Source organism: Gracilinanus agilis, chromosome 5, assembly GCF_016433145.1.
Source record: "Gracilinanus agilis isolate LMUSP501 chromosome 5, AgileGrace, whole genome shotgun sequence".
NCBI classification, from domain to species: domain Eukaryota; kingdom Metazoa; phylum Chordata; class Mammalia; order Didelphimorphia; family Didelphidae; genus Gracilinanus; species Gracilinanus agilis.
In genome coordinates, this window is record NC_058134.1 from 40,008,382 (window position 1) to 40,026,939 (window position 18,558).

The window sequence follows — 18,558 nt, forward strand, 5'->3', positions numbered from 1 at the left end:
CAGCAGCACTGCAATGACACAAGACAGCTCTGAGGGATTTATGGTAAAGATGCTACCCACATTCAGAGGAAGGACTGCAGGAGAGGAAACATATAAGATAAACAATTGCTTGAATGCATGGACTGAGGCGGACATGAATGGGAAATAGACCCTGAACAAGGGCACTTGTTACAACCAGTGGAAATGTGCGTTGGCCATGGGTGGGGGGAGAGCGGAGGGTGAAGGGGAAAGTAGGGGCATGAAGCATGTAAACAGATTAAAAACAAATATTAATAAATGTCTAAAAAAACCACAAATCCTAGTTCTATTTATTTATTCAATTTATTATTATCAAATTTTTAAATCTTTCCTTTGATTTTTAGAATTTCCATTTTGGTACTTAATTTGAAATTTTTAATTTACTGGTTTTCTAGGCTTTTTTAAGTTGCATGCCCAATTTATTATCTTCCCTTTCTTGCTTTTACTGATGAAAGACTTTAGATATAAATTTTCCCCAAAGTACAGGTTTGTCTAAGGCCCACAAATTTTGGTTTACTGTTGCATTATTTGTAATAAAATTGACTGTTCCTATGATTTGTTCTTTAACCTACTCATTCCTTAGGATTAAGTTATTTAGGTTCCAATTAGTTTTTAATTTATGCTTCATTGAATATATAATCTTAATTTCATTAGGGTCAGAAAAAATGGATTTCTGGTTTCCTACATTTTTTGTGAGGTTTTTGTACATCAATAGATCAATTGTTAGTGAAAAGGCTATGCACAGCTGAGAAAGGTATATTCCTATTACTATTATTCTCTAGGTCTACTATATCTAACTTCTCTAAAATTTTATTCATTTCTTTTATTTGGCTATAATATTTCTAGAAGTTTTCATTTTAAGGATTCTCTAAGAAGATGACCAATAGATTCTTTCAATTTCTACTTTGTCTTCTGGTTCCAAGAGATCTGGGCAGTTTTATGATTTCTTGAAATATGAAATCTAGGTTCCTCTTTTGTTCATGGCTTTCAGATAGTCCATAGATTTTTAAATTATTTTAAATTATTTTTAAATTATTTCTCTGTTTTCCAAGTCAGCTGTTTTTCCTATAAGATTTTTTTTTTAGAGTTTTGACTTTGTTTTAATATTTCTTAGTGTCTCATGGAGTCATTTGCTTTCATTTCACCAATTCTAATTTTTTTTTTAAACCCTTGTACTTCGGTGTATTGTCTCATAGGTGGAAGATTGGTAAGGGTGGGCAATGGGGGTCAAGTGACTTGCCCAGGGTCACACAGCTGGGAAGTGGCTGAGGCCGGGTTTGAACCTAGGACCTCCTGTCTCTAGGCCTGACTCTCACTCCACTGAGCTACCCAGCTGCCCACCAATTCTAATTTTTAAGGACTTATTTTCTTCAGTAAGGTCAGGAAGGTACCTCTTTTACCAAGCTGTGTAATTTTCTTTTTATCGCTTTCTTTCATAGCTCTCATTTGAATTTCATAATTTTTTTTTCCAAAAATCTCTTTAATTCTTCTAGGAATTCTTTTTGGACTTGCTTTGTTTGTCGATGTGATTTCAAGTGATACTCTTCTTCCTGTGGATGTGTCCCAAGCTTTCCTGTCACCAGAGTAACCCTTTATGGTCAAATCTTTGGACTTTATATTAGTCTTGAGCTCTGTATACCCAGAAGGGTGGAGGGAGAAGTGATGTAAGTGTTTGTCTTTTCACGTCCACCTGCTACTTTCATAGCTTAATCTGGGGGCCTACACATTTTTAGTGCTCCCAATTCTGTGGGATCTGAAGAGAGGTCTGTTTATTGCCCTCCTCACCTAAGCTCCATGTTTCTGACCCAGGTCTATTATAGCCTTATGCATGGCTGCTTTCAGAAGACTGCTGCTGATTTGGTCACTGTTCACTCACTGGAAAGCTCTGCAGGCTCTGCTTTGGCTTAGGCCTCCGCACTGGTTATTCCACTGCAGGTTTTGACCCTGCGTTCAAGAGTAGAACGAAGTCTCTGCTCCAGAATCCAAGAGACACGTGGCCACAACTGGAACTTGCTCCTTGCTCAATGCACAGCTAGAATGAGGCCATGCTTCCTGACAAATGCTCTTCTCCGCCGTGGATTTGTGACTTGGAATTGGGGAACAGGCCAGAGCTGCCACATGGCACCTGGTCCTGTACTCGGTCATATTTCAAAGATCCCCTGAGCTCTCCTTCTGCCCCAGGACTTTCTGCCCTGTTGTTCTCATTCCTCTTTCTGTCCCTGGGTGTAACGGTGCTCCCCACCACTGCCACCCCTGCCAGCCTTTTAGGCTATCTTCCTAAGCTGCCCTGGTTTGAAAAAAAGACTCGCTGTGACTTATTTCTTTAATTTCCCAATAAACATTCAGTTTAGTGCATTTTCTGGATCACTGTAGAGGAGGTATGCTGGGTAAGCTAGGCAAAAAGCTTCTTTTTACTCTACCATCTTGACTCTGTCCTCTGCACACTAAACTTTTGAAAACAACTTTTCCCAACTAATCATAAATGCTAATTTTAGCCAAAATGAATTACATTTCTTGCAATAAAAACTCAGAAGACTAACATGTGGTTCATCAATATGTTTCCTTGCTAGATTGTATATCATCTAACAACAGATGTTTTACTATATTACATAATAAAAATGAAGATTAAAAGACAATGTATAAAATCATATCAGATGCAATTTAATTTTGATTATCATTGTTATCAGGTCTATGAAAGCAGTACTGTCTTGAAAGAAGTTGTAAGAATACTAATATCTAAGGAAACAGTAATTTATTTTTAAAATTCTCTAACCAACAATCTCTGAACATAAAGAATTCCAAGGCAGAAAAATTATACCTGTATTATTGGTTGGGTGATAAATGGATGGAGGTAAGGCATTAGTTTGCAGTAGACATCGGCAATGTTTAAATGATGAGCCACCACTGTTATAAATCCCACTGCACCATAGCGTATCCAGAGATTGGGATGGCACAGAAAGGGTGCTAAAAGAAAAGAAGAGAGAATGAAAGTAGTCTCAGGAATAGTCTCAACACAATCTGCCCAAAACATGAATTTATCAACATCTTTCCCAACAATGCCAACTTTGACATCATGCATAACAGAGTAATTCATTAAGTCCTTTTTACATACTAAATTAAATTACCCTTACACATATACTCCATTAAGATGAAGATATCTATGCTGAATTCCTTCCTATAGGAATATATTCAAATATTATGAAAAAGAACAAACATAACCTCCAACTAATATAGAGAAGGTAAATAAGAACTTGACAATTGATAGCCCAAATCATTAACAATCTAAAAAAGTTTTAGCTGATGACTATTTATAATATTGAAATTAAAAACTTTTACATATATGATTTATTGATAAATACATGAAATGTCCCAATTGTTATTTTTCAGTAGTTTAGAATCACTTATATAAACATTCTCTAAGTCACTTAAAATCAAAGAAGCAATTTCCCCATTTCTTTATTTGATAATTTCTTTTTTAATAAGCTTTGTCTGGTACCTCAACTTCATAATACAGTAAACTTCAGATTAATAGATTTTGCCAAATAAACCAAAATGAAAAAGTGAACATATGGTGCTTGTCTTCCAGAAATTTAAAATCAACTTTTACAATAAATTCATCCAAGAGATCTTAAGTCCCTAATTATGATATGACTGAAGTATACTTTATTTTACTTTTTCTTTCTCCCAATAAGTTTACAATCTAATGGGGGAATAAATTCAAAGTCAAATGACACAATCGACCAAGAAAAATACACAGATAAGAGAAAATGTAATTTCCCCCTGACTTGACTTAATATATAAAGTCTAAAATATAGTAAACCTTATTAGTTTAGACTTAATTTAGGGAGAACAATTTACAGGATTGTGATTTATAGGAAGGGCCCTCAGAAGTCAACTCTTTCAATTCCTTCATTTTAAAGATAAGGAAACTGATGCCTAGAAAGAGTAATTAATTTGTTCATCATCATAAAGGTAGTAAAAAATGACAAAAAAGTGATTTAAACTTAAGCTCTTTAATTCCAATCCTGATGCTCTTCTATCAAGCTGCCCTAAATTAAGATTTTCTTCTCAACTATTTAAGTCATATTGGTTAATTTCACATAGGACAACTCACCTTCTCTGAATACTTGAAACTTTTTTCTAAAAATGTAAATTTTATTACTTATATGTATATGTAGAAAATCCTTATTGCTTGTAAATCAGGGCTAAGGATTCCTTTGAATAGACAAATTCATACATACCTTATTATAAAATACAGAGAATCAGAACACCTTTAGGCAACCAGCAACAAACAATACAGAGGGTATGGCTAGGATAGTATGAAAACTGCTATATCTAAATGATGAATTGGCAAGCACCATGAAAAGTCAAAGAATTATGAAATTTAAAAACATGAAATCTAATCCTAAAACTCAGACAGTTTCTTGGAATAGCTCCAGCTAGACCAAATCTTAATCATGCATGTAAGTTGAGTAATTCTAAAATTCTACAAAGTCAATTCTCCTACATAGTTTAAATACGATGTCTGAGACCATCTGTTTATGAACTTCTGTAAAAACCAACATCCATAGTTCCTCATATCTCTTTGATAACTACCACGAGTAAACACAGCCTCAAAATCTAATGATTTGTTGAGATATTAATTTTCCTTGAGGAAATAGATAAAAAACAATTCAATGTTTTACTGAAAAGGCAATTTTTCCAATTTGCTTTTTTTCACTCAGTATAAAGCCAGTTGGCATTCTTCTATTGCTTGCCATATGAAAAAAGTGATCATTGGACCAAAAATGTTCCAGATGTCTTTAGGTTTAACATATTTATAAATTTACTGGTTCAGTGTTAATTCTACCAATGTTTTAAATGAATTTTTAAAAGCTGGAAATAAATGATCAGTGTCTTGGGGACCATGAAATCAACTCATTTAATTGTCTGAAAAACTCCCAGAACTTCAATTTTATGAACTTCCAAATACGACAAATTAAAGAGGTACCCCAAGAACAGACTATGACAGCATATAAACAACTTTAAAGAAAAAGCCAGATCTGCTTACAATTCAGAGCACATGGGATTTCAAGTGAAACTAACCAAAATGACTTAAAGAGCTGAGAACAAGGAAATCATTCCTCTGCTGAAGTGTGAGAAACAGAACTGACCCATATAATGATTTCAAATTGTAGCCGATGCTGATCCTTCCTTATGCCAAAGCATTTCTACAGCTCTCTACCAGGTATCCTTCGAGTCTATACAAAAGGATAGTGAGCAGTCAGGAACTTACCAATATCACAAGCAAATTCATAGATGTGAGGTTTCTGCAACAGTCCTAACTGGCACATACAGGTGAGGGCATTGAGAGCCTTAAAGATAACAAATTCTTCCGCATCACTGAGGCCTTGTTGTAGCAGAGGCTTAAGGATAGAAGAACTCTGCCAGCCAACATAAGCAGCAACACCTGAAAAACAAAACCAGTGCATAATAAAGCACACATCATTAAAAAAAAACAAAAAAACACAGGGAACTTAAAGAGATCAATCCTATTGACCAATGATGCCAGAGGAAAGAAGCTACTCTAATAAATAATGCCATGTCTTCTTCTTCCGAGGAAATCAATACAAAATTCAATTACCATGAGCCAGAGGCAAAAGAATTCAGACATCAAATATGCATTAACATATGGTTCAAATTTCAACTTGTTCTTGAACATTTGCTGTAAAGACATGAATTCCATAAACGGTATAAGGGTTAAAATAGAGGTTTTGACAAAATAAGAGAGTAGCTTTTAATAATTTAAGTTTTAATGAGAATAATAGGGTTGCAAATTAATATTATCCCTTTAAGCCAGAGAAAAGAAAACTTCTAGCATCTTTTAACAATTAACAATCTAGTTTACTACTGAAAAATGCTTATATTTACCTGTAACTGCCTATAACAGCTGCTAACTGCCATTAGAGAAAGTCCAGCTGATCACCCTTCGATTTAACTCACCAAGCAGAATCAGTCTATCTATCTATCTATATCCCAACCACCAATTAATCACCAACTGACACCACCAGCAACCAACCCCCAACGACCAACTCATGCCCAGCAGCCAACTTCCTGCAACTGCCAGCCCTCCCTGTCTGCAACTCACGACCCCCCTGTCAGCAACTGACAGCCTGCAACTGACAGCCTGCAACTGACACTGGGCCAGCAGGGGACTCCCCGTCTACTTCCTGTCCCTGGGGGCTGCTTAATCTCTACACACCTCTATGGTAAGAGGACCTCTACCCCGCCCCCTTAAATTAAAAAAGCAATAAAGAGTTCCTTTTGACAACGGGAAAGGAGAATTTAGTGGGGATGGTTAAGCCAACAGTTGAAGAAACTCTGGGGCCATCCCTAGGAAAACAAAGACTAGGAACCTCTGAGAGAGCACTACTTAGAGGGAAGCGGCAGCCCGTAGAGCAGGAGAGGAAATGAAAAGCATTGTGGGCAGGAAGTGCGTTGGCCATCTCGGGCGGGAGGAGACGCTGCAATGCAGCATGCATGCCAGGCACTGCTGGGGTGGTTTCAGAAGAATACCAATACTCTCACAGATGAGCAGTCAGACCAGGCTCAGCAATGCCAACTTTCCAACCGTAATAGATTTCTTAATTCGAGCACATTATGCATCTCAATCAAGCAGCATTTCAGGGCCTGTTAGTGCATGGTACAAAGAACAAAATAATCCCTGCTCTTAAGGAGCTCACAGTTGAACTGAACAGAGATAATAAGGGGATACAGATATACAGACACTCTTTTTCTCTCCCTCTCCCTCCTCCATACAGACTCTAACCAGAATGGAGATAAAGGCAGAGACGAGCTGTGACTTCATTGGTTTCCTGAACTACTAACTAAAGGCCTCTCTGGCTTAGAGGATCGCCTTGTGAGGTTTCCCAGGGTCACTTAGCCAAGATGTGTCCCAGACAGGACTTGCACTGAGGTCTCTATCTACCATGTCATGCTGCCACTTGTAAAGAGGAAAAATTCAAATCAATAAAAAGTCATTAAACACAAGAAGGTCTGGGAGGGAAGCCATTGGCTGAGAAGATCAGAGAAGGTAGCACTTCAGGAAGGGAGGGATGCCACAGACATAAGGATGGCCTGCACTCGGGCCATAGGGAATGGCTGATGCCACGTGACAGGGTCTGGGGACAGAGAGCCATGTGTAATGAACAGAAAGGAGAGCAAAAGAGAAGGATTCATGGGCCACAAGACAGGATGCAGCCCAGGCACAAAGGGCTTTAAAAGAAAATCCTTTTAGAAGTGCAATAGCCAAACTGTCCCGAAGAAGACAGGCCAAACCAATATCACATCAAGGCTTACATCTCACCTGTGACAGTGACTGTCATTTTATAGCTGGGCCTCAGTTTCCTCATCTCTAAACTAGGGAACATGCCTAAAGTATCTACCTCACTTATACAGTTACTGAAAATAAATGTCTATAACTTTGAAATTTTTTAAAGTAAAATATAAATGTCAGTTATTATGATTTCTTTCTTCTATATATCACCAAGTCTCACAGAAACTTTAAAATAATTCATTTTTCTGGATTATCAGGAAGCAAACTTTTAAAGCTTTACAATTTGCTATTATCTTACAACAAAGTTTGTAACCCAGCCCAGCTTCTAATCAGTGTAAAAATTATTTAATTTTTTTGGCTTTATAGGCACATGCCATTAACATGAAGTAGAAAATGCAATGTAAGACATTAAGAATATTAAGAACTAACTTTTATACAGGACTTTCTGTGGGCCAGGCATTGTGCCAAGCACTTTACAATAATTATCTCATTTAGAACCACACGGTAAGGGCTACTATGATGCCCATTTTACAGATAAGGAAACTAAGGCAAATAGAGGTGAAGTGACTGGCCCAGGATAACACAGCTACAACGTGTCAGGCCAGATTTGAGCTCAGATTTTCCTGACTCCAGGCCTGGTGTTCTGTGTACTACAGTGCCCCTGAATTGGCCCTACCCCCTGGGCCCCCCAGCACCCAATACAGAAGAGTATCTGTACCATCTAAAATCCAGGACTCTAGCACTTCATCTGATAGGTGAAATGCAAATGCTGTGTACTCTGCTAAAATGGAGAGCAATGACAATGCACTGAAGTTTAAAATCATCAAGTAACAGCAATGAATCCCAAAAAGAGAATCAGAAAACCTCCGCCTCCTGTAGGAAACACGTAGACGGGAGATTAACAAACCCTAAACCATTAAACTGCAAAAACCTTTGTCCAGACACAAAGCTCCAGTTTCCCATCTGCACACCAGGGCCCAACAGGAAGCACGGACACTGCCTCTGCCTCCTGGGACAAGCTTTCGGGTGCCACCACTCTCACTCAGACAACGGTCAGGCAGGGGCCAATGATCTCTCAGCAAATGGCCCTGACAATGCCGTCATACGTCTGCTCCTCCCCAAAAAGGAAAAACACATTTCTTTCCGAGGACAGTGTATGGATACCAAGAGAAACTTCTTTATGAACATCAAATTTCAAATCATGTGGCCAATCAGGTCCAAACAGAAATTGAAAAGTGAACAGAAAGCAGAGAGGAGGAGTGCAGGAATGGCGGCTCCTTTGTTTTTACTCTGAGAACAACAATTCATCCTGTAAAAGCATGCAAATTCTTCACGTCTATCTTTCTATAAAAGACCAATAATGAGGACTTGGCAAAATGCAACTGAACAAGGACTTGTTGTGGACCTCCTATGTGCAGGACATTGTACATATGAGGTGTGCTGAAGATGCCAGCCCCAAGAGGAGAGTCTTTGGCTCCAGGGGTTTACATTTTATCAGGGAACAACATGTACAAGATAGTAAATAACAGGTAATCTGAGAAAGATGAGAGCATTAAAACTAGGGAGTAAAAACGTTCAAGGAGAAGCGGGTCATAAATCTTTCCCAGCTGGAGGCAGATGGATTCTTAATAAAACAAGGGACAAAGGGAATTAGAAAACATAAAATCGATCATTTTGATTACATAAAATTGAAAGCTTCTATACAAACAAAACTAATGATCCAGGATAAGGGAAACAGTTCAATGGAAAAAAAAATCTTTGCATCAAATTCCTCAGACAGTGGGTTTAACATCCAAGTTACCTAACTAACAAGTACATAATTAACAAATACATAACTAATTTAGCTACCTAACCAATACTTAAGACCAAAAGTCTTTTCCCAATAGGCAAGTTAAAAAGGATATGAACAAACTATTCTCAAAAGAATCCAAACTATTAATCACATGAAAAAAATGCTTCAACTCACTAGGAAGAGACAAGCAAATTAAATCAATCCTGATATCATCCCTCACACAGAAAAATGGCAAAGGGCAATGTTGGTGAAGCTATGAATCAGTCCAACTATTTTGGAAAGTCCTCATATATGCCAAAATAATTCAAGGAGCATTTTGTTGTGGTAGCAAAGAACTGGAAACCAAGCAGATGCCCTGTGCCTGGAGAACGGCTGAGAAAATTGTAGTATGTGACTGTAATGGAATATTACTGTGCTGTCAGAAATTACAAATATAATAAATACAGAGAAGCATGAAAAAACTCATATGAACTGATTTGAAGTGAAGTAAAGCATCGAAAAATCAAAATATAGTATGACTACAACAATGTAAATGAAAGAGCAACCACCACGAAATAATCTTGTAAACAAGTACCTGGATTATCAAATGTGGCAAATTCAAGAAAATAAAGCAAAAAGGGTTTATCAGACTTCCGGTTAAGATGGCGGCAGAATAAGGAGCAGCTGCTTGATCTCTCCTAACCGAAGCATACAGACTCCTCAAGGGGACATAAAAATGAATCCAGACAAACGAAGGGATCCCACAACAGGGCTCAGCATTGAAGGTACGCGGAATCGGGGCATTTCCACGCTATAAAGGGGTGAAACAGCTCTCACTAAAACGCGAGAGGAAGAAGCCCATCCACCACTCCCCACACCACGCACAACTCCAAGGCCAATGCACAAGAGTGAAAACAGGATTGGGGCAAACAGTAAATCACTAGCAGCCCCAGGGCTTGTACCTGAGAGCTGCAAGACGTGGGACCCCAAGTGGCTGGGGGGCTCACATGGACTTATCCTAGCGTCTACGCAGGTGAAAACATTGCCCTAGGCGTGGACAAAGATCTCGAAAGCAGGGACTTTCCCGAGTGTCTGAGTGGGTGAAGGCAGTGCCCTAGGCTTGAATAACGATCTCGAGCCCAGGCTTGGACCTTGATAGGGGGCCCGGTGCAGACGGGAGCGAGGCTGTGGAAGCAGCCCCTGAGACTGCTGAAGGAGCCTCGAACCGGGGACTACCAGGAGGCTTGATGCTGAGGACAAGGAGACCGGAGCCCTCGGGAGCTTAGAAAGCACAGGCAGACCCTGAGTGTGAAGACAAAGCTGAAAAGGGGCAGGGCTAACAATGGCAAGCCTAGAACCCCAGAAGAAAAAGATTATCAAGAAAAACTCTGGAACACTCGACAACTTTTACACAGAGAAAATTCAGACAACAGAGGAGGACAAACAAGTATCCAAACCTTCCCAAAACAATGAAAACTGGCCACAAGCTATTGAATAGTTCAAAAATGAGATGTTGAGGAAGATGGAAGAGATCTGGAAAGAAAATAACAGCTTAAAAGGCAGAATTTCACAATTGGAAAGTGAGGCAACTCAACTGAAGACCAGAAATAACCAGACTGAAAATGAAAACCAGTCCCTAAAGGCTTGAATTGAGCAATTAGAAGCCAATGATCTCTCAAGACAACAAGAACAAATAAAACAAAGTCAAAAGACTGATAAAATAGAAGGAAACATGAAATATCTCAATGACAAAGTAACAGACCAAGAAAACTGGTCTAGAAGAGACAATTTGAGAATCATTGATCTTCCAGAAAAAGCAGAAATTAATAGAAACTTGGACTCCATACTTAAAGAAATTATTCAGCAAAATTGCCCTGAAGTCCTAAAACAAGAGGGCAATATAGACATTGAAAGGATCCATAGATCACCCTCTACCCTGGACCCAGAAAAGTCAACACCTAGGAATATAATAGCCAAATTCAAGCGCTTTCAAGTAAAAGAAAAAAATCTTACAAGAAGCCAGAGACAATTCAAATATCAAGGAGCACCAATCAGAATCACACAGGATCTGGCAGCCTCCACGCTAAAAGACCACAAGGCTTGGAATACAATATTCAGAAAGGCAAGAGAGCTGGGCCTTCAGCCACGGATCAACTACCCACTGAAACTGACTATATACTTCCAGGGGAAAGTATGGGCATTCAACAAAACTGAAGATTTACCAGTTTTTGCACAAAAGAGACCAGGAATAAATGGAAAGTTTGATACCCAACCACAAAAATCAAGAGAAACATGAAAAGATAATAATAACCAGAAGGAAAAGAAAGAAAACTCATAATTTTTTAAATTTGACTCTTTTAAGGGCTTAAATAAGATCTAATTATCTGTATTCCTATGTGGAGAAATGCAATGTATAATTCTCTGTAGTGAACTCTATTCACTATTATAATATTCACTATTATAACAACCAGAAGAATAATTCATAGGGAGAGGACAGGATACTAAATGGTCTAAGATAACATGGGGGGTGGGAAAGGGGGAGGGGAAATAGTAGGGGACACCAAGAAAAATCTGAGTAAATAAGAAAAATAGGATATTCTATTACACACAAAGAGGGCTTGGGAAGGGGAAGGGATAAATACTATTATAAGAAGGAGAGGAAGAGAGCATTAAGAGGTAATAATCAAACCTTACTCTCAGTGTAATCAACCCGGAGAGGGAAGAATTGCTTTATTATCCATTCGGATAAAAAACTCTATCTAACCCTACTGAGAAAGTCAGAAGGTTTAAACCAAAGGGAGCAGGGGAGTGGGAAGGTCAAAAAAAGGGAGAGGAGAAGAAGGGGGAGGGAATTCATTAGGCCTTTAAAAAACAAAAAGAGGGGAATAACAAGGAAGGGGACAGAAAGGGAAGTCAATCAAGGGAGGGGATAAGGGATACCGGCTCAAAGCAAACCACTGGTTTAAAAGAAAATAGTGTAAGAAGAAGGGGTGGGTCTAGGGGAAGATACAAAAATGTAAGTGAATGCACAACTGAAAATTATAACTCTGAATGTGAATGGGATGAACTCGCTCATAAAACGGAAGCAAATGGCAGAGTGGATCAGAGACCAAAATCCTACCATAGGTTATCTACAAGAAACACATATGAGGCGGGTAGACATACACAAGTTTAAGGTTAAGGGCTTGAGCAAAATCTTTTGGGCGTCAAATGAGAAAAAGAAGGCAGGAGTGCTATAATGATCTCTGACAAAGCCAAAGTAAAAATAGATATGATTAAAAAAGACAGGGAAGGTCATTACATCCTGATTAAAGGCAGTATAAACAATGAGGAAATAACACTGCTCAATATATATGCATCAAGTGGTATAGCATCCAAATTCATAAAGGAGAAAATGGCAGAGCTCAAGAAGGAAATAGATAGTAAAACCATAATAGTGAGAGATCTAAATATTCCTCTTTCAGATCTAGATAAATCAAACCAAAAAATAAATAAGAAAGAGGTAATAGAGGTGAATGAAGTCCTAGAAAAAATAGATTTAATTGATATGTGGAGAAAAATAAATAGGGACAAAAAGGAATACACCTTCTTTTCAGCTGCACATGGTACATTCACAAAGATTGACCATGTAATAGGGCATAGAATCATGGCAAACGAATGCAAAAGAGCAGATATAATAAATGTAACCTTCTCAGATCATAATGCAATAAAAATAATAATTAGTAAGGGCACCTGGACAGGCAAATCAAAAACCAATTGGAAATTAAACAATATGATTCTCCAAAACCAATTTGTCAAAGAAGAAATCATAGAAACAATCAACAATTTCATTGAAGAGAATGACAATGATGAGACATCCTACCAAACTCTGTGGGATGCAGCCAAGGAAGTACTCAGGGGGAAATTTATATCCTTGAGTGCATATATTAACAAATTAAGGAGGGCAGAGATTAATGAATTGGGTATGCAACTCAAAAAATTAGAAAGCGAGCAAATTAAAAACCCCCAGATGAAAACTAAATTAGAAACACTAAAAATTAAGGGAGAAATTAATAAAATCGAAAGTAAAAGAACTATTGAATTAATAAATAAGACTAGAAGCTGGTATTTTGAAAAAACAGATAAAATAGACAAAGTACTGGTCAATCTAATAGAAAAAAGGAAAGAAGAAAACCAAATTGACAGTATCAAAGATGAAAAGGGAGACCTCACCTCTAATGAAGGGGAAATTAAGGCAATCATTAAGAACTATTTCACCCAATTATATGGCAACAAATATAACAATTTAGGAGACATGGATGAATATTTACAAAAATATAAATTGCCTAGATTAACAGCAGAAGAAATAGAATACCTAAATAATCCCATATCAGAAAGAGAAATTGAACAAGCCATCAATGAACTCCCTAAGAAAAAATCACCAGAACCTGATGGATTCACAAGTGAATTCTATCAGACATTCAAAGAGCAACTAATCCCAATACTATAAAAATTATTTGATATGATAAGCAAAGAAGGAGTCCTACCAAATTCCTTTTATGTCACAAATATGGTACTGATTCCAAAGCCAGGTAGACCAAAAACAGAGAAAGAAAACTACAGACCAATCTCCCTAATGAACATAGATGCAAAAATCTTAAATAGAATATTAGCAAAGAGACTCCAGCAAGTAATTAAGAAGATCATCCACCATGATCAGGGGGGATTTATACCAGGAATGCAAGGATGGTCCAACATTAGGAAAACCATCCACATAATTGACCATATCAACAGTCTAACAAACAAAAATCACATGATTATCTCAATAGATGCTGAAAAAGCCTTTGACAAAACACAGCATCCATTCCTATTGAAAACACTGAAAAGTATAGGAATAGAAGGACCCTTCCTAAAAATAATAAACTGTATATACCTAAAACCATCAACAAGCATTATATGCAATGGGGATAAATTAGAAGCCTTCCCAATAAGATCAGGAGTGAAACTAGGATGCCCATTATCACCTCTATTATTCAACATAGTACTAGAAACACTAGCAATACCAATTAGAGAAGAAAAAGAAATTGAAGGTATCAAAATAGGCAATGAGGAGACTAAGCTATCATTCTTTGCAGATGATATGATGGTATACTTAAAAAATCCTAGAGAATCAACTAAGAAGCTGGTAGAAATAATCAACAACTGTAGCAAAGTTGCAGGATACAAAATAAATGCACATAAATCATCAGCATTTCTATATATTTCCAACACATTAGAGCAGCAAGAGGTAGAAAGAGAAACACCATTTAAAATCACCCTAGACAATATAAAATACTTGGAAATCTATCTACCAAAACAAACACAGCAATTATATGAAAACAACTACAAAACACTTTCCAAACAAATAAAACTGGATCTAAACAATTGGAAAGCCATTGATTGCTCATGGGTAGGACGAGTTAACATAATAAAAATGAACATTCTACCCAAATTAATTTACCTATTTAGCACCATACCTATCAAGCTACCAAAAAACTTCTTTACTGAATTAGGAAAAACTATAACAAATTTCATTTGGAATAACAAAAGATCAAGAATATCAAGGGAAATAATGAAAAAAAAATGTGAAGGAAGGGGGCCTAGCAGTACCAGATATTAAACTATACTATAAAGCAGCAGTAATCAAAACTGGCTAAGAGACAGAGAGGAGGATCAGTGGAATAGACTTGGGGTTAATGAGTCAGCAAGACAGTGTATGATAAACCCAAAGAGCCCAACTTTTGGGACATGAATCCACTATTTGACAAAAACTGCTGGGAAATTTGGAAAACAATATGGCAGAGATTATTATTAGGTTTAAATCAACATCTCACACCCTACACCAAGATAAATTCAGAATGGGTGAACGACTTGAATATAAAGAGGGAAACTATAAACAAGTTAAGTGAACACAGAATAGTTTACTTGTCAGATCTGTGGGAAAGGAAAGACTTTAAAACCAAGCAAGAGTTAAAGAAAATTACAAAATGTAAATTAAATGGTTTTGATTATATTAAACTAAAAAGCTTTTGTACAAACAAAAACAATGTAGTCAAAATCAGAAGGAAAACAACAAATTGGGAAAAAATCTTTATAACAAAAACTCTGACAGGGGGCTAATTACTCAAATATACAAGGAGTTAAATCAATTGTATAAAAAAATCAAGCCATTCCCCAATTGAAAAATGGGCAAGAGACATGAATAGGCAATTTTCAGGTAAAGAAATCAAAAGTATCAATGAGCACATGAGAAAGTGTTCTAAATCTCTAATAATTAGAGAAATGCAAATAAAATAACAACTCTGAGGTATCACCTCACACCTAGCAGATTGGCTAAAATGAAAGAAGGGGAGAGTAATGAATGTTGGAGGGGATGTGGCAAAATTGGGACATTAATGCATTGCTGGTGGAGCTGTGAACTGATCTAGCCATTCTGGCTGGCAATTTGGAATCATGCACAAGGGGCTATAAAAGACTGCCTGCCCTTTGATCCAGCCATACCGTTGTTGGGTTCGTACCCCAAAGAGATCATAGATAAACAGACTTGTATGAAAATATTTATAGCTGCGCTTTTTGTGGTGGCAAAAAACTGGAAAATGAGGGTATGTCCTTCAATTGGGGAATGGCTGAACAAATTATGGTATCTGCTGGTGATGGAATACTATTGTGCTCAAAGGAATAATAAACTGGAAGAATTCCAGGTGAACTGGAGAGACCTCCGGGATCTGATGCAGAGCGAAAGGAGCAGAGCCAGAAGAACATTGTACACAGAGACTGATATACTGTGGTAAAATCAAATGTAATGGACTTCTGTACCAGCAGCAATGCAATGACACAAGACAGCTCTGAGGGATTTATGGTAAAGACGCTACCCACATTCAGAGGAAGGACTGCAGGAGAGAAAAACAACTGCTTGAACACATGGGTTGAGGTGGACATGATTGGGGATGTGGACTTGAAACGACCACACCAATGCAACCATCAACAATTTGGAAATAGGCCCTGAACAAGGACACATGTTACAAACAGTGGAAATGTGCGTCGGCCATGGGTAGGGGTAGAGCGGGGGGTGAAGGGGAAAGTAGGGGCATGAAGCATGTAAACATGTTAAAAATGAATATTAATAAATGTTTAAAAAAATGATGGGGAATTATAGCAAAAAAAAAAGGGGTGGGGGGTATCAAAGTTTCAAAGAACTGTAGGTGTAGAATTAATACCAGAAACGAATTGGGTAAATGATACTCAGTAGCACAGAGGAAAATCAAGGCCAGAGGAGCTTAATCCAGCAGGAGTAACCACACAAGAGGCTTCATCGACCCAATCACAGCTGGGAAGTAGAAAAAGGGCTGTACTTCCTGACTTCTCCACTGGGTAACTGGGTGCACAGAGAAATCTGGCAACTGGACTTTTGGGCTACTGGTGCAGGTTTATCCAAACCTAAATTCTCAGATGAAAGCTGCGTGTGCCGTTTTCAGTGATTACCCAAAGACCAAGATGACCACTCATCATTTCATTGGGAACTATTATTTAATACAAACACTAGAAATGGTTTTCCTGGAACTAAATAAAGCTTAGAATTACTATGAAGAAGAAAATTATAGCTCACAGTGCTAAGGGTGGAGTGATAAAAGTACAGGGAAAAATGGGAAGACAGATGTCTGAGTATCTGGTGATCATGTGGTAGAGGGACTGGTTGGACCCAGAGGCCAGAGCTTGGGTGGAAGTTATAGAGAGAGAAAGACTTAATCGTGGTTTTAAGAGAAAACTTCTTAATAATCAGATTTATTCACAAGTAGAACTGCAAATAAATTCCATTCGTTATGGCTCCTGCAGAGTTCATTACAAAGTGGGCTGGATCAAAGGTCCAGAATATATTTTGTATCCTGGGCCCCTTTTTTGGGCTCTGAAGCCCCAGAGTCCTCTTCTTAAAACCAAGTTTTCAAACACAAAATAAAATACACAGATTGCAAAGGAAACTAACTAGACTGAATAGTTATTAAAGCATTAGGAAAAAAAAGTTCCAGGACCCCAGAGTAAGAACCCTGGACTAGAAAGTCCCCTACGTCCTTTCAAAAGAGATTCGCTGGCACTCTGATCCAGTAAAAATTATAGTGTGAAACAAGATTTAGATACATTTTCATAACATATTTAAAATAAGAATTGCATGGATGAAAATGTATATACATGACCATAAGACCTCTGATTCTTAAACTGAACACAAGTATGAAGGATGAAAGATTCTAGAACAATATTGCCACATTTCATGAATCTATCACTGGATAGGGAGGGAGCCAAAAGATCCAGAATGAAATCGTGGCTTTGCCATTTTGATGGCTGACCCTTGGGCAAATAATATAAGCTCCCTGGGCCTCAGTTTCCTTGTCTCTAAAATAAGGGAACAGGACTAGATGGCTTCCAAAGTCCCTTCCAGTTCTAAAATTGTCATCCTGTTACATGACAGATTAAATTTCATTTTAAAGGTGAATTAAAAAAGCAAAGTAAAAAACATACCAACAATGCTGTCAAAAAAGGCTCCACGAAGATGCCAATCATTCTTATCATTTAGGAAAGTGATCATGTGAGACAGTAAGACATCATTGGCCTTCTGACGTCCAAAAAAGACACATAACCGAGTGATTCCATTTTCCATTAGGGTTTGCTTCACGATATTTTCTGGGTCACTCAGTAAGGTAACAACTTTCTGCTGGACCATTTCATGTAAAGCTTGGAGCTCTGCAAAGAGAGATTATAAAGGAGTTAGGCTGTATGATCCTGGGCAAATCATTTAACTCCAACTGCCTAGCCTCTGCCTTGGAACCAATACTCAGTATGGAGTCTAAGATGGAAGGCAAGGATTTTTTTTTTTTTTAAGTCAGTATTAACTCATTTTGGAAACCATAAAAACATTTCTTCTTGCTACCTCACAAGAATACATAAATTATGTTACTGCTAGCAGCTGATCTCTGATTAGAAATGTTTCTAAAAATCCCAAGCTCTGATGGCAGAAATGCTATTCTATTTTGCCTCAAAAGATAAATGAAAAAATATCCTAATTAAGAAATATTGCCTACATAATCATTATCCCTCCAAGTGATAAAAATCCATCCGTGAGAATCAAGAAACAGGGAAAATATAGATAAGGACATATTAACACTTCCATAAGTTAATTCAATCAGGAAATAAGTGAAATATTGGCTTAATTCAGTGAATAATTGGATATTTAGGCTCAATTAAAAAACAAACAAACCAATCTAGTTCCAGGAAGAGTTGATACAACAGATATCTCTAAAGAGCCAGGCATCCCAGTGGAGACTATGGCAGCAATAGTAGTAGGGTCCTTAGGCCTTTTGCCACAGGAAGAGAGGGCCTGGGATTCCACTACATCCCAGAGAAGGAGAGCAGAGCTGCCTGCATTAGGAAGGCCAGGGCTAAACCT

At 37.7% G+C, this 18,558-nt stretch overlaps 1 protein-coding gene across 1 annotated transcript in view; it reads right to left on the reverse strand.

Annotated features, from left to right (window-relative positions):
- PIK3R4 (phosphoinositide-3-kinase regulatory subunit 4) overlaps positions 1-18,558 on the reverse strand; it is a 65,145-nt gene that overhangs the window by 35,536 nt on the left and 11,051 nt on the right. Inside the window, exons 5-7 of the mRNA XM_044679878.1 lie at positions 17,634-17,855; positions 5,294-5,467; positions 2,837-2,982 (exon numbers count right to left, since the gene is read on the reverse strand). Coding sequence (XP_044535813.1) covers positions 2,837-2,982; positions 5,294-5,467; positions 17,634-17,855 — 542 coding nt within the window. The remainder of the gene's footprint in view (positions 1-2,836; positions 2,983-5,293; positions 5,468-17,633; positions 17,856-18,558) is intronic.